At 42.3% G+C, this 24,243-nt stretch overlaps 1 protein-coding gene across 2 annotated transcripts; it reads left to right on the forward strand.

Moving 5' to 3' along the window:
• Nucleotides 1-1,091, forward strand: Vpreb1 (V-set pre-B cell surrogate light chain 1). Of its 2 annotated transcripts, none has more exons than XM_038345086.1 (3): nucleotides 1-275; nucleotides 355-479; nucleotides 566-1,091. In XM_038345086.1, exons 2-3 carry the CDS (start codon nucleotides 434-436, stop codon nucleotides 928-930), a joined length of 411 nt encoding a protein of 136 aa, XP_038201014.1. In that variant the 5' UTR covers nucleotides 1-275; nucleotides 355-433; the 3' UTR covers nucleotides 931-1,091. The 2 variants fall into 2 exon arrangements, with proteins under 2 accessions (XP_038201014.1, XP_038201015.1); XM_038345087.1 differs by having other exon boundaries at nucleotides 358-479.
• The last annotated feature ends 23,152 nt before the right edge of the window (nucleotides 1,092-24,243 follow it).

The raw sequence follows: 24,243 nt of genomic DNA on the forward strand, positions 1-24,243 counted from the left end.
ACCATCTGTAATGAGGTCTGGTGCCCTCTTCTGGCCTGCAGACATACACACAGACAGAATATTGTATATATAATAAATAAATAAATATTAAAAAAAAAGAAATCTGTTTCTACGGGACTCATCTTCTCAGGGGGAGTTGAGGTCACCCTCCTCAGGGAGATGAGCCCACCAGCTAGCTCCTGGGTTCTGGTCACGAGCTTCTAGCAGGTGCTTCCTCCCAGCACACTTCCACAGGACCAAGGCAGAGCCACAAAGGCTGCTGTCACACCATTCTGGTAAGTGATGCTCCAGAGCCCCAGAAAGCTCCGGAGGGTGGTGAGCAGGAACCAGGGTGCAATGACCCTCTTCTCAAAGCAGGGAGGAGAGTGTTTCCCAGCTGGCAAGGGCCCCAGGAGCAGTGGCTGTGGGAAGCAGACTGTGCAGGTCGCAAGCCATGGCCTGGACTTCTGTCCTGATCATGCTGCTGGCCCACCTCACAGGTAAGGGAACTCCTGGGGCCTAGAGCCTTTTTGCCCTCCTTTTGCCTTGCTCTGCCCGGGTGATGGGCATGCTTCTGTCTTCCCAGGTTGTGGCCCTCAGCTCGTGTTGCATCAACCACCATCTGCCTCTTCCTTGCTTGGAACCACCATTCGTCTCACCTGCGCCCTGAGCAGCAACCATAACATCGACATTTACAGCATTTACTGGTACCAGATGAGGCCGGGTCACCCTCCCAGGTTCCTGCTGGGACATTTCCCACACTCAGACAAGCCCTGGGGTCCCAAGATACCCGCTCGCTTCTCCGGATCCAAAGACGTGGCCAGGAACCTGGCATATCTGAGCATCTCTGAACTGCAGCCTGAGGACGAGGCTGTGTATTACTGCTCCATGGGGCCCCGGAACCAGGAAGGGGAGAAGTGGATGGAGAGGGAGAGAGGAGGAGAAAAGTAGTTCCAGATTCGGGATCCCAGGCTCTAGAGACATTCAGACCCTGCACTTTAGGTGCAGTTTGCTTTGCTGGGCTAGGCTGGTAGAGGGAGGAGGGGTAGAGCATGGGGCTTCGCAGAGCCAAGGAGATGGAGCCATTCAGCTTTCCCTTGTCTTGCAGTGTTGCTGTGAGCCCCACTGGAGGCTGGATTATAGAATTAAAGCTGTTTCTCTGAGTTTGGCTTGACTGCTTTGTGATCTCAGAACCAATGTAAGAACTGGCTAGTCCCTGGAACCTGACTAGTGGTTCTCAGCTTGGCCATGAACAACAAGCTCATTATGATCACGGGGCAAGTGGGTGACAGAAACATCCTGGAGGGGGACCTCCTTGCCAGGGGCAGGGTCTTCTATTGTCGCCTTCATAGTCACAGGGTGAAGGGGCTTAGGGAACACCATTACTGGCCCTCTACTTTGGGGTACAGCAGGTTCCCTTCCTTGGTACCTAGTGGTGCTTAGGGATGAGGCTGCTTCGTCATGGGGCTGCCTGTGCATTGCAAGTGTTGAGCAGCTTCTCTGGCCTCTACTACCAGATGCAGTGCACAGCACATGCCCCCACTGTAAGTGATGACAACCCAGATGGCTCCAGATAGTGGTAAAGGTCCCCACGGTAAGAGAGACACATCTACCTTCTATACAGTGGAGTTGTGGAGCCAGCTAGTATTTAAAAAATAAATACACAAGAAATACTTATTTTCTTTCTTTATTGATGTTTTTGAGACAGGGTTACTCAGTACCCTTAGCTGTCTTGGAACTCAGAAATCCTCTTGCCTCTGCCTCTCAAGTGCTGAGATTAAAGGCACGCGCCACCATCACCCTGTGAAATAATTCTTTATTATTGCAGCTGGTTAGTAAGTCAATTGTCATTCTGTAAAAGTCAAAGGACAAAAGTATTTACAAATAACTATGGTTAAATAATACTAGTGAACACATTATAAGAATAGTTGCAAATTGTGACATCAGTGAGTACAATGTGAAGGGAGGAGAGGTAGAAAGCAGAGCATTCTTGCAAATATTTATCAGCTTAAAATAGACTGCCGAAACTACAAGTTATCTTATGTGAGTCCATTGGTAACCACGAATGAAATAGTATAGAAGTTACACACACACACACACACACACACACACACGGTATGGGGGATGTCCAAACAATGCAAGACAATAATTGAAAATAGTAACAACATCAAAAATTACATCAAAATAAATTCAACAAGTGAAAAGTCTGTATATATTTTTGCGTTATCTTTTTTCTTTTATTGAAAATATATATTTTCATATATTCTCTTCATATATTCTGATTACATTTTCCCGTCTTCCTGTTCTTCCCACCTCTCTTTCCATTGGATCCACACCCTTTTCATCTCTTTTTAGAAAATAAAAAGGTATCTGAGGAACATAATAATAAAATATAATAAGATAAAAACAAATCAGAATAGGACGAATGAACCAAACAAACAAACAAACAAACAAACAAAAAGAGCCAAAGAAAATCACAAGATAACACATATAGACTCAGAGACACACTTGTTGGAACACTCAGGAATCCCATAAAAATCCAAAACTGGAATCCAAAATATACACAAAAGGACATGAAGGACACACACACACACACACACACACACACACTCTGACTTAGCATTATGACACCTCCCCCAAAGATGCCATTGGGTTTGTTTTGTGTTGACATCCACTGCTGGGCATGGGGCCTCTCTTTAAGAGTGGTTTGTTTCCCCAGTGAGACTCCCTTGGAGACACAAATATTTCATTTGCAAGTGGCTGTCAATTGGAGATAGCTTCTGGGCTAGAGATGAGCTGTGTGTCCATTTCTCCTTTCAATTCTAGGGCCCCATCTAGTAGAGACCCATGCAGGCTGTGTGCATGCTGTCACAGTCTCTGAGAGTTCAAATGTGCACTGTCCTGCTGTGTCTAGAAGGCCTTGACTCTCTGGCGTCCTCTGTCCCCTCTGGCTCTTTCACTTTTTTTTTTTTTTTTTTTTTTTTGCCTCCTCTTCTGCAGGGTTCCCTGAGCGCTGAGGGGAGGGATTTGATAGAGACATCGCATTAGAGCTGTGTGTTCCAAGGTCTCCTTACTCTGCATATTGTCTATTTGTTCCCATCTGCTGCAGGAGGAGGCTTCTGTGCTGACTGAGCAAGGCAGGGATCTATAAGTATAGCAGAATGTTCATGAGGAGTCACTTTATTACTACATTCAGAACAGTAGTCTTTGGTTTTCCTCTAGGTTCCTGGCCTATCTAGTCTCATGTTCGTGACCACCCAAGCAGTATTGGGTATGGGATCCACCTCAGAGTAGGCCTTAACTCAGATCAGATACGGTTGGTTACTTTGTGTCCTCACTGCACCAGCAGATCCTGCAGGCATGCCACTTTTGTAGATTGCTGGGTTTATAGCTGGGTTGGGGTTTACCTCTCTTTGGTAGCATGCAGAGTACCTTCTTATGAACACTACTCTGTAGGGGTGAAGGCTCAAGGTAGGCACCAGCCCACCTTTTCTGTATTCAATGAGTAGTGTAGGTGTGGTCTTTGTCAATAGGACCTTGCCATCTGTTTGTGGGAATCGTTTATCTCTTTCCATCCGGTGTGCCTGAGGGACCAAACTCCGATCTTAAGACTTGGCAGCTAACACTTTTACCGGCTGGGATGAACTGTCAGGCTTGCCTGCCATGGATGTGGCCTGTTCTTCCTTGGTGTCACATCAGTTATTTGCCTTCATCTGAGTCGTTTCTCACCCCGCCCCCCCTTGGGCTTCCTACTTCTTGCTCTGCTGTAGCGGTGACTTGTCCTCCATCCTTGCTGTCCCTTTGCCTACTCTGCCTTCACTCTGATGTTTCCTCTATTCTGAGGCATGGCGGCTGGCCGTGTCTGTAGTCCCCAACTTTCTAGTCACCACATTCAAATAAAGTGACTGTCTGTTGGCATGAATCTATAGTCCTGGAGGCTGAGGCAGGAGAATTAAGTTTGAGGCAGGAGAATTAAGTCTGAGGTTAGTCTGGGCAACATAGTGAGATCCCCTCATGTAAGTCCTGACTCAGAAAGGTGGAACTTTCCTTTTTTCTTCTTTTCTGTCTTTTCTTTGGAATGTGGGCCAGAATGCAAGTATGCTTTCTCTGGCACTTTGGTTTTTTTCAGTCTTTCTCTGAATCTATTCCCTTTTTGCTAGGTGGCTGTCTGCTGACCCTCCATACCTAACTGAATGGGTATGGTTTTTTTGTTTCTTCTCCACCTCCCTCTCTCCTTGGGCAGCTGCTAATGTTTTCAGCCTGCCTATCCTGTTGTTTTTCTTTTAAATGCTAATGAAATTGTCCTCGAGCTTAAAAAAAGAAATAAGTAAAAAAAAAAAAAAGCAGGTGAAATGATTTCTAATTATATATTTTATTTAACACAGCATGTCCCAAATATAGTTATTTTAATGAGCAATCAGTATAATAGGCACGTATGAGGATTACTTCTTCTTTGATATTCCATCTTTGAAATCCAGTATGTTTTTATCTGGATGTTGTGGTTTATCTCAGCTCAGAACCACAACAACTGTGTATGGTGTATGAAAAGAACACAGACTGAAGGGACAGAATTCAGATTCCTCATCACCCAGCCCTTCCTGTGCTGGAACTCCTGTCTTGTCCCCTCCACCTGCACTGTCCATTTCTGCCGCGTTCCCCTAACTGCCATTGATCAGGTGCCTGGTTCGCTTTGTCGCCTCCAAACCTTCCCTCAAGCTGCTTACACCGGGAGGGTTCCTGTGCCTGCCCTCTGCAGTGATGCAAGGCTCCACAGCAATCTCGCCTCCCCCTCCTTGGGCAACCGTTTCCTGGCTCTACAGTTGCTCCCTCCCTCCAGTGGGCAGACAGCCTGTTTTCCTAATTACAGTTAGCACCTGCCTTGCAGCTCTGTTTTTATTTAGCAAGACTCTTACACTAGCCTGCAAATTCCCAGCTGGGTGGAGGCTCTGCGTGTGATAAACACTCTAGGTGATGAGACAGGCGGGTGAGCGAGGGAATGAGTGATGAATGCATGGGCGAGGGAATTCTAGGCTACTCTCAGTAGGATCTCACTGGGACCCCACGGTGGCTGGGGTCACTGTGATTCCGGGAGACTGGGGAGAAGCAGCCCCGGTTCACATTCACATTTGTGACTGGCCACACTCTCCCACTGTCTGTACAACTGCCTCTCTGTTGCTTCCCTCTGTCGCATTACCATCCTCTGATGTCTGACTGATGAAACAAGTGACTGAATGCTGTAACCAAGAGGGGCCCGGAAAGGGAAAGCTTGAAGGAGGAGAAGGTGATGTAGGTATGTCTTCTATCTATCTGATGATTTCATTGGATAATTAATAAAGAAACTGCCTGGCCCATCTGATAGACCGGCCTTTAGGTGGGTGGAGTAGACAGAACAGGAAGAAGGAAGTGAGGTATATGGCTCAGTCAGATGCCACGCCTCTCTTAAGTTAGGCAGACCACCATGCCTCTCCTCAGAGATGCCAGATGCGATGAAGCCAGCCATCAGGTCAGACATGCTGAATCTTTCCTGGTAAGACACCACTTTGTGGTGTTACACAGATTATTAGATATGGGTTAAAGCAAGAGATGTGAGAATAAGCTAATAAGAGGCTGAACCTAATGGGCTAGGCAGTGTTTAAAAGAATACAGTTTCCGTGTAATTATTTCCGGGTAAAGCTAGCCGGGTGACCAGGAGCCGGAAGGCGGGAAGCCGGCCCACAGCTCCTCACTACAGAATGGCGCCCACGTGGATAACTGAATCCACAGAAAGCCTGAGAAAGCTTGGGAAAGACTAGAGTAAAGCATGTTTTCTTGATAACAGCAATTTCTTGGGTCTGAGCAAGCGCTTTCATCTAAGAGAGGCTTCCTGACTCAGCTTTAGCTGCAAAACCCTGCAGCTCATTAAGAGGTCCTGCCACAAAACATTTAAACGGTGTTGATGAAAAGCTTTTCAGTTTTCAGCTGTAGCAAGAAAAAAGTTGTGCTGTTTTAAAATGCCAGCTTTCTGGGTCATCCTACCAGGGCAAACTCTGACTCTTTCAAGCGGGCGGTACTGACTATGGAGCTTTTGATTGTTGTTTAACACTGTTGCAGCTTGCTTGCTGGCAGGGACCTTGAAATGCCATAGAGTTGTGGCGATAAACATGGCTCCTGCGGGTACCTCCGCCATGAGGCTGGAAAGCTAAGGAATGGGATGGATCTAGCTGTTAAGGCCATGGCTTTGGTCCTACCTATATTGCTTGGTAAATTAAAGACTCGTGTGATCAGAAAAAGAGAGATATACAGTAAAGAGAGATTCAAAGACAAAGAAAACCTCTAAATGGTTTACAGCGAGTTAAAAATACATGTAGGCTAAAAGTTAAAGTTCTTACAGTTTAAAAAAGAGAAAGAAAGAAAGAAAAAGGAAGTAGTTTGTTGTGGTGGTATACACCTTTAATCCCAACACTTGGGAGGCAGAGGTAGATTGACCTCTGTGACTTCAAGGTGTGGCAGGACACACCTTTAATCCGAATGCTTGGGAGGCAGATACAGAAAGATCTCTGTGAGTTCAAGGTGTGGTAGCATACACCTTTAATCCCAGCACGTGGGAAGCAGGGGCAAGTAGACCTCTGAGTTCAAGGACAGCCTGGTCTATAGAGTTATTCCAGGACAAAGATATACAGAGAACCTGTCTCAAAAAGTAAAAGTAAAAAATAAATGAAATAGAGGTTAAAATAAAGCCGCAAAAAGATGGAAAATACACAGAGAACCTTGATACTGTATGCTATTATGCTCTCTTTGAATTGTTTGAATGCTGAGGAAGGAGCAACAGCTGCTAAAATATATTTGTTTAAAAATGCTGCTGAACTAATCCAAGAAAGATATCTTGAAAATACCTTGACTTCAGAATTTGGATCTAAGGATATGATACTTTGGAAAAGAGATTTTTCTTTTATTTTTACAGAAAATGAGAACCATTGGATTGCTATCATCCCAATATGGTATGATAGACCACGACCTCCTGAAAGGTTGCTGTGAACACCTTCAGAAAATTACTTCACCCAACTGATGACTGAGATGAACCTGGCACACAGGTTACACCATGAAAGATCTGATTAACAGCGTCCCCATTCAGCAGGAAGCAGTTTGGAGAGAGATAACTGAGCCCATATTCCCAAATATTGTTTAAAAATGTTCTTTTACATTTAAAGGGGGATATGATATAGATATGAATAATTTTATGATATAGATATGAATAATTTGTATTGGTATAGATTTTAAGGTCAATTTTGTTATATGTATATGTATTTCTGCTCTTGATTAAGGTATTGTGATTGTGTAATTCATTTAAAAATGTAATGTATAATTAGGAAATATAGGTTGTTAATGAATAATCATTGATAATAGTAAAACTTGTAGTCATGTTAGTTAGATTTTCTAGATATATAGAGATATATTTCAGTTAGATAGGCATACTTCGTATCTTTCAAAAACTGCAAAATATGGCATTTAATGTTTTAATAAATTAGGACTTTTCATGACAATGAGACATGTCTGCTCCTGGCAGCACCAATCTACTTCAAAAGGAAGATGGGCATCAAAGAGGATCCTTATTGAGTTTGATAGCCATTTGGGCAAGAAACTGCTCTTGCCTGGACTATTGCATAAACTGGACATAGAGAACCCTCAGAGAGAGGAATGCTGAACTTGCCTAAAAGTGAGATGATCTTTCGGGATTCCTGATTCATGAAAGAGTCTGCGAGACATTCTGCAGGACACAGCAGATAGTGAACTGTCATTGAAATTTCCTGCTTCATGGGAAAGTCTGCTGGATACTGTGGGCCTATAGGCCGAAGATAGATGCCCCAACAATACAAAAGAACTTTGGGTGACTGTCCAGGCAGCGAGATGTCTCTATCATTTCTAGAGTTATATGGAAATTGCATATTTCTTATTTACTTAGGTAATATTGTGCTCTTCTGGAGTCTTTGATGGAGCTGAAGAATAGATAGATAGTTAGAGTTGTTTTCCTTTGTTATGATAAAAGATAAAGTAGATATAAATATTGTAACTGTAATTTTTGCATGATAACTGTTTTATTATATGTAATTTTACTATGTTAAAGTGAAAGCTTTTCTTTTTTGTTTAAACAGAAAAAGGGGAAATGATGTAGGTATGTCTTCTATCTATCTGATGATTTCATTGGATAATTAATAAAGAAACTGCCTGGCCCATCTGATAGACCAGCCTTTAGGTGGGTGGAGTAGACAGAACAGGAAGAAGGAAGTGAGGTATATGGCTCAGTCAGATGCCACGCCTCTCTTAAGTTAGGCAGACCACCATGCCTCTCCTCAGAGATGCCAGATGCGATGAAGCCAGCCATCAGGTCAGACATGCTGAATCTTTCCTGGTAAGACACCACTTTGTGGTGTTACACAGATTATTAGATATGGGTTAAAGCAAGAGATGTGAGAATAAGCTAATAAGAGGCTGAACCTAATGGGCTAGGCAGTGTTTAAAAGAATACAGTTTCCGTGTAATTATTTCCGGGTAAAGCTAGCCGGGTGACCAGGAGCCGGAAGGCGGGAAGCCGGCCCACAGCTCCTCACTACAAGAAGGCACTGAAGGAAAGCAGGGAACCTTCTGAGCCTGAGCCAGAGAGCTAGTGGGGGGCGCGAGGTCCCAGCGTCAGGACCCACTACCCAGTACTGCTAAGACTCCGCTTAGGGAATCAAGAGGACTCCTGACAGTCGTGTGGAACTGTGGGGTTTGAGGACTGTGACCTATGCACACAGCTTCCAAATGCAACAGGAAAGAGAACCAACTGAACTGGACATGTTGACAGCAACTCAAACATTCTGACCTGAGAAAGATCCTGAGTCCCTGGGGGAGGGGATCTGAGGAGGCTCCTGCGGGGGGGTCTTACAGGGAGGCACTTAGATTTTTGTCATCCACCCCACAGCGAAGCTATTACGTTTATTTCCCCTGCAGGGCCCACTTTTCTTTTCTTTTTTTTTCTTTTGATTGGCTTTTATTTTTTTTTCTTCTCATGATTTATTTTTTTTATATTTAAAAATTTCCATCTCCTTCCCTCCTCCTCCCCCCTCCCTCCCCTCCTTCTCCCCCTTCCCTCCCCTCCTTCTCCCCCTTCCCTCCCCTCCCCTCCACCCATACCTCCCCTCCCTCCCTCTCAAGGCCAAGGAGCCATCAGGGTTCCCCACTCTATGCTAAGACCAAGGTCCTCCCAACTCCCCGCAGGTCCAGGAAGGTGATCGACCAAGCTGAGAAGGCTCCCACAGAGCCCGTCCATGCAAAAGAATCAGAGCCCAGCGCCAATGTCCTTTGCTTCTCAGTCAGCCCCCGCTGTTGGCCACATTCAGAGAGACGGGTTTGGTCGCATGATCCATCAGTCCCATTCCAACTGGAGTTGGTGATCTCCCATTAGTTCTGTCCCACCGTCTCCATGAGTGAACGCACCCCTCTCGTTCCTGACTTTCTCTCTCATGTTCTCGCTCCTTCTGCTCCTCATCAGGACCTTGGGAGCTCAGTCCAGTGCTCCAATGTGGGGCTCAGTCACCTTCCCCATCTGTCGCCAGCTGGAGGTTCCCTCACGGTCCTGACTTTCTTTCTCATGTTCTCTCTCCTTCTGCTCCTCATCAGGACCTTGGGAGCTCAGTCCGGTGCTCCAATGTGGGGCTCTGTCATTTTCTTCATCTATCGTCAGGTGGAGGTTCTATGGTGATATGCAAGAAATTCATCAGTATGGCTATAGGAACTGGCCTTTTCAGGCTCCCTCTCCTCAGCTGCCCAAGGAACTAACTGGGGGCGTCTCCCTGGAAACCTGGGAACCCCTCTAGGGTCAAGTCTCTTGACAACCCTCAGGTAGCTCCTTAAATTAAGATATATGCTTCCCTGCTCCCATATCCACCCTTCCTATATCCCAAGCACCCCATTCCTCCGAGCTCCCCCCGTTCTCCCCTTCACACTTTTCTCTCCCAATCTTCCCTTGGCCCAGTCTTGCCCAACCCTCAAGTTCCCAATATTGCCTGGCGATCGTGTCTACTTCCAATATCCAGGAGGATTACTATATCTTTTTTTGGGAGTTCACCTTCTTATTATCTTCTCAAGGATCCCAAATTTATAGGCTCGATGTTCTTTAATTATGGCTAGAAACCGATTATGAGTGAGTACATCCCATGTTCATCCTTTTGGGTCTGGGTTACCTCACTCAGAATAGTGTTTTCTATTTCCATCCATTTGCCTGCAAAATTCAAGATGTCATTGTTTTTTACCGCTGAGTAGTATTCTAGCATGTATATATTCCACAGTTTCTTCATCCATTCTTCCACTGAAGGGCATCTAGGTTGTTTCCAGGATCTGGCTATTACAAATAATGCTGCTATGAACATAGATGAGCATATGCTTTTGTTGTATGATTGGGCATCTCTTGGGTAGATTCCCAATAGTGGAATTGCTGGGTCCTGGGGTAGGTTGATCCCGAATTTCCTGAGAAACCGCCACACTGCTTTCCAAAGTGGTTGCACAAGTGTGCATTCCCACCAGCAATGGATGAGTGTACCCCTTACCCCACAACCTCTCCAGCAAAGGTTACTATTGGTGTTTTGGATTTTAGCCAATCTGACAGGTGTAAGATGATATCTCAAAGTTGTTTTGATTTGCATTTCCCTGATAGCTAGGGAGGTTGAGCATGACCTTAAGTGTCTTTTGGCCATTCGAACTTCTTCTGTTGAGAATTCTCTGTTCAGTTCAGCGCCCCATTTTTTAATTGGGTTAATTGGCATTTTACCGTCTAGTCTCTTGAGTTCCTCATATATTTTAGAGATCAGACCTTTGTCAGTTGCAGGGTTGGTGAAGATCTTTTCCCAGTCAGTAGGCTGCCTTTGTGTCTTAGTGACAATGTCCTTTGCTTTACAGAAGCTGCTCAACTTCAGGAGGTCCCATTTATTCAATGTTGCCCTTAAAGTCTGTGCAGCTGGGGTTATGCGTAGGAAACGGTTCCCTGTGCCCATTTGTTGTAGAGTACTTCCCACTTTCTCCTCTATCAAGCTCAATGTGTTCAAATTAATATTGAGGTCTTTAATCCATTTGGACTTGAGTTTTGTGCATGGTGATAGATATGGATCTACTTTCATTCTTCTACAGGTTGACATCCAGTTATGCCAGAACCATTTGTTGAAGATGCCCTCTTTCTTCCATTGTGTACTTTTGGCTCCTTTATAAAAAATCAGGTGTTCATAGGTTTGTGGTTTAAGATCCGGGTCTTCTATATGATTCCATTGGTCAACTTCTCTGTTTTTATGCCAATACCAAGCTGTTTTCAATACTGTAGCTCTGTAATAGAGTTTGAAGTCAGGGATGGTAATGCCTCCAGAAGAACCTTTATTGAATAAGATTTTTTTGGCTATCCTGGGTTTCTTGTTTTTCCATATAAAGTTGATTATTGTCCTCTCGATCTCTGTGAAGAATTTTAATGGGACCTTGATTGGGATTGCATTGAATCTATAGATTGCTTTTGGTAGAATTGCCATTTTTACTATGTTGATCCTCCCAATCCACGAGCAGGGGAGATCCTTCCATTTTCTGGTATCCTCTTCAATTTCTTTCTTCAAAGACTTAAAGTTCTTGTCAAATAAATCCTTCACTTCCTTGGTTAGAGATACTCCCAGATATCTTATGCTCTTAGTGGCTATTGTGAAAGGTGACGCTTCTCTGATTTCTTTCTCTGCTTCCTTATCCTTTGTATATAGGAGGGCGACTGATTTTTTGGAGTTGATCTTGTATCCTGCCACGATACTAAAGGAGTTTATCAGCTGAAGGAGTTCTTTGGTGGAGTTTTTCGGGTCGCTTATGTACACTATTTTTTTTTTCGAGACAGGGTTTCCCTGTAGTTTCTAGAGCCTGTCCTGGAACTAGCTTGTAGAACCTGGCCTCGAACTCAGAGATCCGCCTGCCTCTGCCTCCCGAGTGCTGGGATTAAAGGCATGCGCCACCACCGCCTGGCTAGTACCCACTTTTCTTAGCCTCTGATGATGCTGATGTATGTGTTCCATATTTGCTTCTCTGCTGTTATCTAGAAACAGGTCATGGCTTGGGGATGCTGACAGATCCCAACCTAACACTTCTCAATCAGGCTTCAACCCTGGCTCATAAAGACTACGCAAACACTGACCAGTTCTAAACACTGGAAGGTCTAGGAGGACCCAAATCCCTCCCTCTTGAACTGTCTCCTGAAAACTGCAGAATGAATATAGTCAGGGGAGGCTCCTGTTAGAAGTCTCTGCTGGAGAGGGGGAGCCTAACTTCAAACAGCCCCAGTCAGCACTCCTAGAGTGGCAGTGGTAAGAACTGCAGATTTCTCATTATAAACCAGTAATTAGTAATTAGCAAATATGCCATTCTACACAAGGGACATGAACATCTCTGGAACCAGAGGACAACTCCACTTTTTGCCATTTTAAAAAATTCTTTAATTTTATATAACAATGCCAGTTCCCCCTCCCTCCTCTCCTCTCACTCCCCTTCCTCCACCCCTGCCCCCATCAGTTCTTCAGAGAGGTTAAGGACTCCCCTGGGAAGTCAACTAAGTCTGTCTCATCATCTCCTTGAGGAGGACCAAGCCCCTAGGCTGAGCTAGGTATCTCTGCATAGAGAATAGTCTCCACAGTGTCAGTACATATATTAGAGTTAGATCCTGGTCACACAGCCAGGGACCCCATATACTGCCCAAGCCATGCCATTGTCACCTGTATTCAGAGGGCCTAGTTCGGGCCTATGCATGCTCCTCACTTGTCAGTATGGAATTAGTGATCTCTCACTAGTTCGGGTTAGCTGGCTCTGTATTCTGTGGGTTTCTCTATTGTGTACTTGACCCCCTTTGTTCATATTATCTCTCCTCCCTCTCTTCAGCTGGAGCTCAGCCCAGTGCTTAGTTGTGGATCTCTGTATCTGTTTCCATCTGTTTCTGAAAGAGGATTCTAGGGACTTCTCTGGGGCTGGGGACTTCTCTGATTATCCTTTATTTTATGTCTGGTATCCACTTAAGAGTGAGTATATACCATATTTGCCTTTCTGGGTCTGGATTATTTTCAGGATGTTTTTTCTAGTTATGTCTATTTGCCTGCAAATTTCAAGATGTCATTTGTCATTTTTTTTTTAAAACCATTAAGTAGTACTCCATTGTGTAAATGTACCACATTTTCTTTATTCATTCTTTGGTTGAGGGACATCCCGGTTGTTTCCAGGTTCTGGCTATTATGAATAATGTTGCTATAAACATAGTTGAGCAAATGTCCTTGTGGTGTAATTGTGCCTCTTTGGGTATATGCCCAAAAGTGGTATTGCTAGGTCTTGAGGTAGACTGATTCCTAATTTTCTGAGAAATCAGCAGACTAATTTCCACAATGGCTGTACAAGTTTACATTCCCACCAGCAATGGAGGAGTGTTCCCCTTACTCCACATCCTCTCCAGTCATCAGTGTTTTCTATCCTAGCTATTCTGATTGATTTAAGATGATATCTCACAGTTGTTTTGACTTTCATTTCCCTTATGACTAAAGTTGTTGAGCATTTCCTTAAGTGTCTTTTGGGCTATTTGAGATTCTTCTGTTGAGAATTCTCTATTTAAATCTGTGCCCCATTTTTAATAGGGTTATTTGGTAGTTTGATGTCTAGTTTCTTGGAGTTCTTTATGTATTTTGAAGATCAACAATCTGTCTGATGTGGGATTGGTGAAGGTCTTTTCCTTTTCTGTAGGCTGCCATTTTGTGTTGCTGACTGTGTCCTTTGCTTTACAGAAGCTTCTCAGTTTTGGGAGATCTCATTTATTAATTGTTGCTCTCAGTATCTGTGCTACTGGGGTTATATTTCGGAAGTAGTCTCCTGTGCCAATGTGTTTGAGATTACTTCCCACTTTCTCTTCTAACAGACTGTGTGACTGGAGGTCTTTGATCCATTTGGACTTGAGTTTTGTGCATGGGCATAGATATGGATCTATTTACATTCTTCCATATGTTGGCATCAAATTATACCAGCAAGAATTGTTGAAGATGCTGTCTTTTTTCCATTTTATGTTTTTAGCTTCCTTGACAAAAATCAGTTGTTTATAGGTATGTGGGTTAATATCAGGATCTTCCATTCGATTCCATTGGTTCACCTGTCTGTTTTCATGCCAGTACCAAGATGTTTTTTAGTACTATAATAGAGCTTGAAGTCAGGGATGGTGATGCCTCCAGATGCTCCTTTATTATTCAGGGTTGTTTGGGCTATCCTGAGTTTTTTGTTTCTCTATATTAAGTTGAGTGTTGTTATTTTGAGGTCTGTGAAGAATTGTGTTGGCATTTTGATGGGCATTGAACTGAATCTGTAGATTGCTTTTGGTAAGATTGTCATTTTTACTATGTTAATTCTACCTATCCATGAATACGGGAGATCTTTCCACTTTCTGGTGTCTTCTTCAATTTCTTGCTTCAAAGACTTGAAGTTCTTGTTCTACAGGTCTTTTACTTATCTGGTTAGAGTTATCTCAAGATATGTTGTTTATGTTGTTGGTGGATATTATAAAGGGTGATGTTTCTCTGATTTCTTTCTCAGCTTCTTTATCATTTGGGTGTAGGAGGGCTACTGATTTTTCTGAGTTGATCTTGTTTCCTGCACATTACTGAAGGGATTTATTAGCTGTAGGAGTTCCCTAGTAGAGTTTTTGGAGTCACTTATTTATACTATACTATCATCAGCAAATAGTGAAAGTTTGATTTCTTTCATTGTAATTTGTATCCCATTGATCTCCTTTTTATTGTCTTATTGTTCTAACTAGGACTTTGAGTACTATATTGAATAGATATGAAGAGAGTGGACATCCTTGTCTTGTTCCTGATTTTAGTGGAATTGTCTTGAGTTTCTCTCCATTTAATTTGATGTTGGATGTTGGTTTGTTGTATATTGCCTTTATTATGTTTAGAAATGTTCCTTGTATCCCTGATCTCTCCAAGACCTTTGTCATGAAGGGGTGTTGAATTTTGTCAAAGGCTTTTTCAACATCTAATGAAATGATCATGTGGCTTTTTCTTTCAGTTTATTTATATGTTGAATGACATTGACAGATTTTCATATGTTGAATCATCCCTGCATCTCTGGTATGAAGCCTACTTGGTAATGGTGGATGATGTTTCTGATATGTTCTTGGATTTGGTTTGTCAGTATTTTACTGAGTATTTTTGCATCAATGTTGATGAGGGAAATTGGTCTGCAATTCTCTTTCTTAGTTGCATCTTTGTGTGGTTTGGGTATCAGGGTAGCTGTAGCCTCATAAAAAGAGTTTGGCAATGTTCCTTCTGCTTCTGTTTCATGAAACAATTTGGGGGAGTTTAGGTATTAGCTGTTCTTTGAAATTATGGTAGAATTCTGCACTGAAATCATCTGACCCTAGGCTGGCTTGCTTGTTTGTTTGTTTATTTATTTATTTATTTATTTATGGTTGGGAGACTTTTGATGACTGTTTCTATTTCCTTATGGGTTATAGATCTATTTAACTTGTTTATCTGATCTTGACTTAATTTTGGTATGTGGTGCTTATTCAGAAAATTGTTCATTCATTTTATATTTTCCAATTTTGTGGAGTACAGGTTTTTGAAGTATGACCTTATGATTCTCTGAATTTCCTCAGTGTCTGTTGCTATGGCCCCCTTTTCATTTCTGATTTTGTTAATTTTGATATTTTATCTCTGTCTTTTGATTAGTTTGGATAAAGGTTTGTAAATCTTGTAGATTTTCTCAAAGAACAAACTCTTTGTCTCAATGATTCTTTTATTATTTTCTTTGTTTCTATTTTATTGATTTCAATCCTCAGTTTGATTATTTCCCACTGTATACTCCTTCGGGTAATTTTTTTTTTGTTCTAGATCTTTCAGGTGTTCTGTAAATTTGCTAGTGTGAGATTTTTCCAGCTTCTTTTTGTAGGCATTATGTGTTATGAACTTTCCTCTTAGCACTGCTTTCATGTTATCCCATAAGTTTGGGTATGTTGTGTGGTCATTTTCATTGAATTTAAGGAAGTCTTCAATTTCTTTCCTTATTTTTTCTTTGACCCAGTTGTGATTCAGGTTAGCATTGCTAAATTTCCATTTGTTTGTGGGTTTTCCTAAATTAGTATTGCTGTTGGATTCTAACTTTAAGCTGTGGTGATCCAATAAGATACTTGGGGTTATTCCAATATTTTTGTATCTGTGGAGGTTTGCTTTGTTACCAAGTAGGTAGTCAGTTTTTAACAAGGTTCTATGACATGCTGAGAAGAAGAAATATTCTTTTGTGTTTGGGTGGAATGTTCTACAGATGTCTGTAAAGTCCATTTGAGTCATAACATCTGTTAGTTCTCTAATTTCTGCTAAGTTTCTCTGGCAGACTTCCCAGTGGTGAGAGTGGGGTGTTGAAGTCTCCCACTAATAGTGTGTGTGGCTTAATGTGTTATTCAAGCTTTAGGATTTTTTTTGTAAACAAATGTGGGTGCCCTTACATTTGGGTCATAGATGTTCAGAACTGAGAGTTCCTCTTGATGGATTTTTCCTGTGATGGATATGAAATGTCCTTCTTTTTCTCTTTTGATTGAGTTTGAAGTCTATTTTGTTAGATATTAGGATAGCTATACCTGCTTGTTTCTTAGGACAAATTGATTGCAAAAAAATCTCCCAACCCTTTAGTCTGAGCTAATGTCTGTCTTTAAGGTTGAGGTGTCTTTCTGATATGCAGTAGGAGTCTGTTAGCCTTTGTCTTTTTTATAGTGTATTGAGTCCATTTGTATTAAGGGATATTAATGACCAGTGATTTTTTTTCTCATTTTTTTAAATTAAAGATTTCCATCTCCTCCCCTCCTCCTCCCCCTTCCCTCCCCTCCCTTCCACCCAAACCCCCACTCCACCACTCTCCAAGACAAAGAGCCATCAGGGTTCCCTTCACTATGTTAAGTCCAAGGTCCTCCCAGCTCCCCCTAAGTCCAGGAAGGTGAGCAACCAAACTGACAAGGCTCACAGTGAGCCCATCCATGCTGTAGAGTTCATGTTCATTGCTGTTGTCCTTGGTTTCTCAGTCCTCCTCCACCATCAGCCACATTCAGAGAGTCCTGTTTGGTCCCCTGTTCCATCAGTCCCATTCCGACTGGACTTGGTGGTCTCCCGTTAGCTCTGTCCCACCGTCTCAATGGGTAAACGCACTCCTCACGGTCCTGACTTCCTTGCTCATGATCTCCCTCCTTTTGCTCCTCATCAGGACCTTGGGAGCTCAGTCCGGTGCTCCTATGTGGGGCTCTGTCATTTTCTCCATCCAATGCCAGGTGAAGGTTCTATGGTGATATGCAAGATATTCATGAGTATGGCAATAGGATCTGGACATTTCTGGCACCCTCTCCTCAGCTGCCCAAGGACCTAGCTGGGGGCATCTTCCTGGACACCTGGGAACCCCTCTAGAGTCAAGTCTCTGCCAACCCTAGAATGGCTCCCTTAACTAAGATATATAATTCCTTGTTCCCATATCCACCCTTCCTATATCCCAACCATCCTATTCCCCCAAGCTCTTCCCATCCTCCACTTCACACTTTTCTCTCCCCATCCCCCCCTCCCCCATCCCACCCCACCCCTATGTTCCCATTTTTTGTCTGGCAATGTTGTCGACTTCCAGTATCCAGGAGGATAACTATATGTTTTTCTTTGGGTTCACCTTATTATATAGCTTCTCTAGGATTTTTTACGAATTATAGGCTCGATGTCCTTTATTTATGGCTAGAACCCAATTAGGAGTAAGTACATTCCATGTTCATCTTTTTGGGCCTGGGTTACCTCACTCAGGATGGTGTTTTCTATTTCTGTCCATTTGCATGCAAAATTCAAGATGTCATTGTTTTTTTTACCGCCGAGTAGTACTCTAATATGTATATATTCCACACTTTCTTCATCCATTCTTCCACTGAAGGGCATCTAGGTTGTTTCCAGGTTCTGGCTATTACAAATAACTATAAACATAGTTGAACAAATGCTTTTGTAATATGATTGGGCATCTCTTGGGTAAATTCCCAAGAGTGGTATGGCTGGGTCCTGGGGTAGGTTGATCCCAAATTTCCTGAGAAACCTCCACACTGCTTTCCAAAGCGGTTGCACAAGTTTGCATTCCCACCAGCAATGGATGAGTGTACCCCTTACTCCACATCCTCTCCAGCAAAGGCTATCATTGGTGTTTTTGATTTTAGCCATTCTGACAGGTGTAAGATGGTATCTCAACGTTGTTTTGATTTGCATTTCCCTGATTGCTAAGGAGGTTGAGCATGCCCTTAAGTGTCTTTTGGCCATTCAAACTTCTATTGAGAATGCTCTGTTCAGTTCAGTGCCCCATTTTTTAATTGGGTTCATTAGCATTTTAAAGTCTAGTCTCTTGAGTTCCTTATATATTTTAGAGATCAGACCTTTGTCTGTTGGAGGGTTGGTGAAGATCTTTTCCCAGTCAGTAGACAAATAGTGCCTTTTTGTCTTAGGGACAGTGTCGTTTGCTTTACAGAAGCTGCTCAGCTTCAGGAGGTCCCATTTATTCAATGTTGCCCTTAATTTCTGTGCTGCTGGGGCTATACGTAGGAAGCGGTCTCCTGTGCCCAAATGTTGTAGAGTACTTCCCACTTTCTCCTCTAACAGGTTCAGTGTGTTCAGATTGATATTGAGGTCTTTAATCCATTTGGACTTGAGTTTTGTGCTTGGTGGTAGACACGGATCTACTTTCATTCTTCTACAGGTTGACATCCAGTTATGCCAGCACCATTTGTTGAAGATGCTTTCTTTCTTCCATTGTGTGCTTTTAGCTCCTTTATCAAAAATAAGGTGTTCATAGGTTTGTGGGTTAAGATCTGGGTCTTCTATTCGATTCCATTGGCTGACTTCTCTATTTTTATGCCAATACCAAGCTGTTTTCAATACTGTAGCTCTGTAATAGAGTTAGAAGTCAGAGATGGTAATGCCTCCAGAAGTTCCTTTATTGTATAAGATTGTTTTGGCTATCCTGGGTTTCTTGTTCTTCCATATAACGTTGATTATTGTCCTCTCAAGATCTGTGAAGAATTTTGATGGGATCTTTAAGGGGATTGCATTAAATCTATAGATTGCCTTTGGTAGTATTGCCATTTTTACTATGTTGATCCTCCCAATCCAAGAGCAAGGGAGATCCTTCCATTTTCTGGTATCCTCTTCAATTTCTTTCTTCAAAGACTTAAAGTTCTTGTCAAATAGGTCTTTCACTTCCTTGGTTAGAGTTACCCCAAGATATTTTATGCTATTTGTGGCTATCGTGAAAGGTGACGCTTCTCTGATTTCTTTCTCTGCTTCCTTATCCTTTGTATATAGGAGGGCGACTGATTTTTTGGAGTTGATCTTGTATCCTGCCACGATACTAAAGGAGTTTATCAGCTGAAGGAGTTCTTTGGTGGAGTTTTTCGGGTCGCTTATGTACACTATCATATCATCTGCAAATAATGAAAGTTTAACTTCTTCCTTTCCAATTCGAATCCCCTTGATCCCCTTGTTTGGTCTTATTGCTATTGCTAGAACTTCAAGCACTATATTGAAGAGATAAGGAGAGAGTGGACAGCCTTATCGCGTTCCTGAATTTAGTGGGATGGCCTTGAGTTTCTCTCCATTTAATTTGATGTTAGCTGTCGGCTTGCTGTAAATAGCCTTTATTATATTTAGGAATGACCCCTGTATCCCTAATCTCTCCAAGACCTTTATCATAAAGGGGTGCTGAATTTTGTCAAATGCTTTTTCTGCATCTAATGAGATGATCATATGGTTTTTATCCTTCAGTTTATTTATATGATGGATTACATTGATAGATTTTCGTATGTTGAACCAGCCCTGCATCTCTGGGATGAAGCCTACTTGATCATAGTGGATAATTTTTCTAATGTGTTCCTGGATTATGTTTGCCAGTATTTTATTGAGAATTTTTGCGTCAATGTTCATGAGTGAGATTGGCCTGTAATTCTCTTTCTTGGTTGAGTCTTTGTGTGGTTTAGGTATCAGGGTAATTGTAGCTTCATAAAAGGAATTTGGCAATGACTGTTCTGTTTCTATATTATGAAATACCTTAAGGAGTATAGGTATTAGGTCTTCTTGGAAGTTCTGGTAGAATTCTGCATTGTACCCATCAGGTCCTGGGCTCTTTTTGGTAGGGAGGTTTCTGATAACAGTTTCCAATTCTTTGCGACTAACAGGACTATTTCGAGCATTTACCTGGTCCTGGTTTAACTTTGGTATATGGTACTTACCTAAAAAACTGTCCATTTCTTTTACATTTTCCAATTTTGTGGCATACAGGCTTTTGTAGTAAGATCTCATGATTCTCTGAATTTCCTCTGTGTCTGTGGTTATGACCCCTTTTTCATTTCTGATCTTATTAATTTGTGTGTTCTCTCTCTGCCGTTTGATTAGTTTGGCTAGGGGTTTGTCAATCTTGTTGATTTTCTCCAAGAACCAGCTTTTTGTTTCATTGATTCTTTGGGTTGTTTTCTGTGTTTCTATTTTGTTGATTTCTGCCCTCAGTTTGATAATTTCCAGTCTTCTACTCCTCCTAGGTGAGTCTGCTTCTTTCTTTTCTAAAGCTTTCAGGTGTGCTGTTAAGTTTCCAATGTGTGCCTTCTCCATTTATTTTAAGTGGGCACTTAGTGCTATGAATTTTCCTCTTAGGACTGCTTTCATAGTGTCCCATAAGTTTGAGTATGTTGTGTCTTTATTTTCATTAAATTCAAGAAAGACTTTAATTTCTTTCTTTATTTCTTCCTTGACCCAGCTGTGGTTCAGTAGTTGACTGTTTAGTTTCCATGAGTTTGTAGGCTTTCTTGGGGTAGCATTGTTGTTGAATTCTAATTTTAATCCATGGTTATCCGATAAGATGCAGGTGGTTACTAATATGTTTTTGTAACTGTGGAAGTTTGCTTTGTTACCGAGTATGTGGTCAATTTTCGAAAAGGTTCCATGAGCCGCAGAGAAGAAGGTATATTCTTTCCTGTTTGGGTGGAATGTTCTATAGACGTCTGTTAAGTCCATTTGGTTCATTACCTCTATTAAGTCTCTTAATTCTCTGTTAGGTTTCTGTCGAATTGACCTGTCCATTGGTGAAAGAGGAGTGTTGAAGTCTCCCACTATCAGTGTTTGGTTTGATGGCTGCCTTGACTTCTAGTAATGTTTCTTTTATATAAGTGGGTGCTTTTGTATTAGGGGCATAGATATTCAGGATTGAGACTTCATTCTGATAGATTTTTCCTGTAATGAGTATAAAGTGTCCCTTTCCATCTCTTCTGATTGATTTTAGTTTGAAGTCAACTTTGTTAGAAATTAGTATGGCCACACCGGCTTGTTTCTTTGGTCCATTTGCTTGATAAACCTTTTCCCAACCCTTTACTCTGAGTAGATGTCTGTCTTTGTGGTTGAGGTGTGTTTCTTGTAAACAGCAGAATGTTGGATCCTGTTTTCGTATCCAATCTCTTAGCCTGTGCCTTTTTATAGGTGAATTGAGTCCATTGATATTAAGTGATATTAATGACCAGTGGATGTTAACTCCGGTTGTCATTTTTTATTTGGTAGTAGATATTGTGTGTTTCCTTTCTTTGAGATGTGCTGGTGAAGGGTCGCTAGATGTCTGAGTTATTTTGGGCAATGCTGGACTCCTTTGTTTGTGAATTTCCTTCTATTACTTTCTGTAAGGCTGGATTTGTGGCTATGTATTGTTTAAATTTGTTTTTATCCTGGAATATTTTGATTTCTCCATTTATAGTCAATGAAAGCTTGGCTGAGTATAGTAATCTGGGCTTGCATCCATGGTCTCTTAGTTTCTGCAAAACATCTATCCAGGACCTTCTGGCTTTCATGGTTTCCATAGAGAAGTCAGATGTTAGTCTGATAGGTTTACCTTTATATGTTACTTGACCTTTTTCCTTTGCAGCTCTTAATATTCTTTCTTTATTCTGTATGTTTTGTGTTTTGATTATAATATGGCGAGGGGATGTTTTTTTTTTTGATCCAGTCTATTTGGTGTTCTGTAAGCTTCTTGAACCTTAATAGGAATATCTTTCTTTAGGTTTGGGAAGTTTTCTTCTATAATTTTATTAAATATATTTTCTGGACCATTGAGCTGTATTTCTTCTCCTTCTTCTACGCCTATATTATTCTTAGGTTTGGTCTTTTTATTGTGTCCCAGATTTCCTGAATGTTTTGTGATGAGAATTTGTTGGATTTGCTGTTTTCTTTGATCAGTGCATTTATTTTCTCTATGGTATCTTCAGAATCTGAGATTCTTTCTTCTATCTCTTGTATTCTGTTGGTTATGCTTGTTTCTGTAGTCTCTGTTCGTTTACATAGATTTTCCATATCTGGCTGGCCCTCGGGTTGTGTTTTCTTCCTTGCCTCCATTTCAGTTTTCAAGTCTTGCACTGTTTCCATTATCTGTTTGATTGTTTTTTCTTGGTTTCCTAGGATATCGTTTACGGATTTACTCAATTCTTCAAACTTTTTGTTATTCTTCTCGTCCATTTCCTTAAGGGAGTTTTTCACCTCCTGTTTAAGGGACTCTATTACTTTCATAAAGTCAATTTTTTCTACTTCTTCTTGATTAGTGTGTTCAAGTCCTCCTGTTATAAGTTCGCTGGGTTCTGGTGCTTTCATGTTGTTTTTCAAATTGTTAGAGGAAATCTTGCATTGGCGCCTGCCCATTTGTTCCTCTGAATAATCCCCTTTGGGTCTTCTTTTAGAAGTTCAATTCACCCCAATGAATTCAATTCACTCACCCCAATGAATGATGGATCCTCTGGCAGACTGTCAGGTCTCCTTGCAGGCTAAGCAGCTCACTGACAAAGGGCCTACCTTGCTGCAGGCAGACTAATGAAGGACGGGACCTCCCACCGGCCTGGGTGCACTCAATTCCAGGTCCCTGGCGCCCAAACAGGCTGAGCTGTGGGATTTTGTGGCCCCATAGAAGGGAGGATGAGGCGGGGGAGGGGGGTTCTGGGTGCAAGCTGGGAAGGGACAGGAAGAGAGAGGCAGTATCCTGGGAGAATAACCCCTGCAGGAAGAGCAGGAAGTGTGTGGGTGGTGGGGAGGGGGGGGGAGTTGGGGAATGTCGGTGGTCCCTCTCCCGTGGTTCGGGCACTCACTCCTCACTCACCCCAAAGAATGATGGATCCTCTGGCAGACTGTCAGGTCCCCTTGCAGGCCAAGCAGCTCTCTGACAAAGGGCCTACCTTGCGGCAGGCAGGCTAATGAAGGAGCGGACCTCCCACCGGCCTGGGTGTAATCAATTCCAGGTCCCCGGCGCCCAAACAGGCTGAGCTGTGGAATTTTGTGGCCCCAAAGATGGGAGGATGGGGGGGCTTCTGGGTGCAAGCTGGGAAGGGACAGGAAGAGAGAGGCAGTATCCGGGGAGAATAACCCCTGCAGGAAGAGCAGGAAGTGTGCGGGTGAAGGGGGAGTTGGGGAATGTCGGTGGTCCCTCTCTGGGCTGCTGCCGCGGTTCAGACACTCCTCACTCACCCCAATGAATGATGGATCCTCTGGCCGACTGTCAGGTCTCCTTGCAGGCCAAGCAGCTCACTGACAAAGGGCCTACCTTGCTGCAAGCAGACCAATGAAGCTGACCAGTGATTTTTATCTCCTGTTATTTTAGTTTTCATTGTTGGTCATGTTATTGTATGCATTTTTCTCTTCTTTGGAATTTGCTGCTGTGTGATCATCTATTGTTTGTGTTTTTGTGGATGTAGCTAGCTTTGTTGGGTTGGAGTTTTTCTTCTAGTACTTTGAATAGGGCTGGGTTTGGTTAGGTGTTGGTTAAATCTGGTTCTGTCTTGGAATATCTTGTTTTGTCCATCTATGGTGATTGAAAGTTTAGTTTGGAATAGTAGTCAGGGCTGGCATTTGTGGTCTCTTAATATCTGCATAACGCTCGACCAGGACCTTCTGGCTTTCATTGTTTCCATTGAGAAGTCAGGTGTAATTCTGATAGGTCTTCCTTTATGTGTTACTTGGCCTTTTCCTTTTGCAGCTCTTAATATTCTTTCTTTATTCTGTATGTTTATTGTTTTAATTATCGTGTGTTGAGTAAACGTTTTTTAATCCCAGTCTATTTGGTGTTCGGTAAGCTTCTAGTATCTTCATATGTATATCTTTCTTTAGGTTGTGAAAGTTTTCTTCTATAATTTTGTTGAATCTATTTTCTGTGCTTTTGAGTTGGACTTCTCCTTCTTCTATACCTATT

The sequence above is a fragment of the Arvicola amphibius genome, chromosome 10 (assembly GCF_903992535.2).
Source record: "Arvicola amphibius chromosome 10, mArvAmp1.2, whole genome shotgun sequence".
Taxonomy (NCBI): domain Eukaryota; kingdom Metazoa; phylum Chordata; class Mammalia; order Rodentia; family Cricetidae; genus Arvicola; species Arvicola amphibius.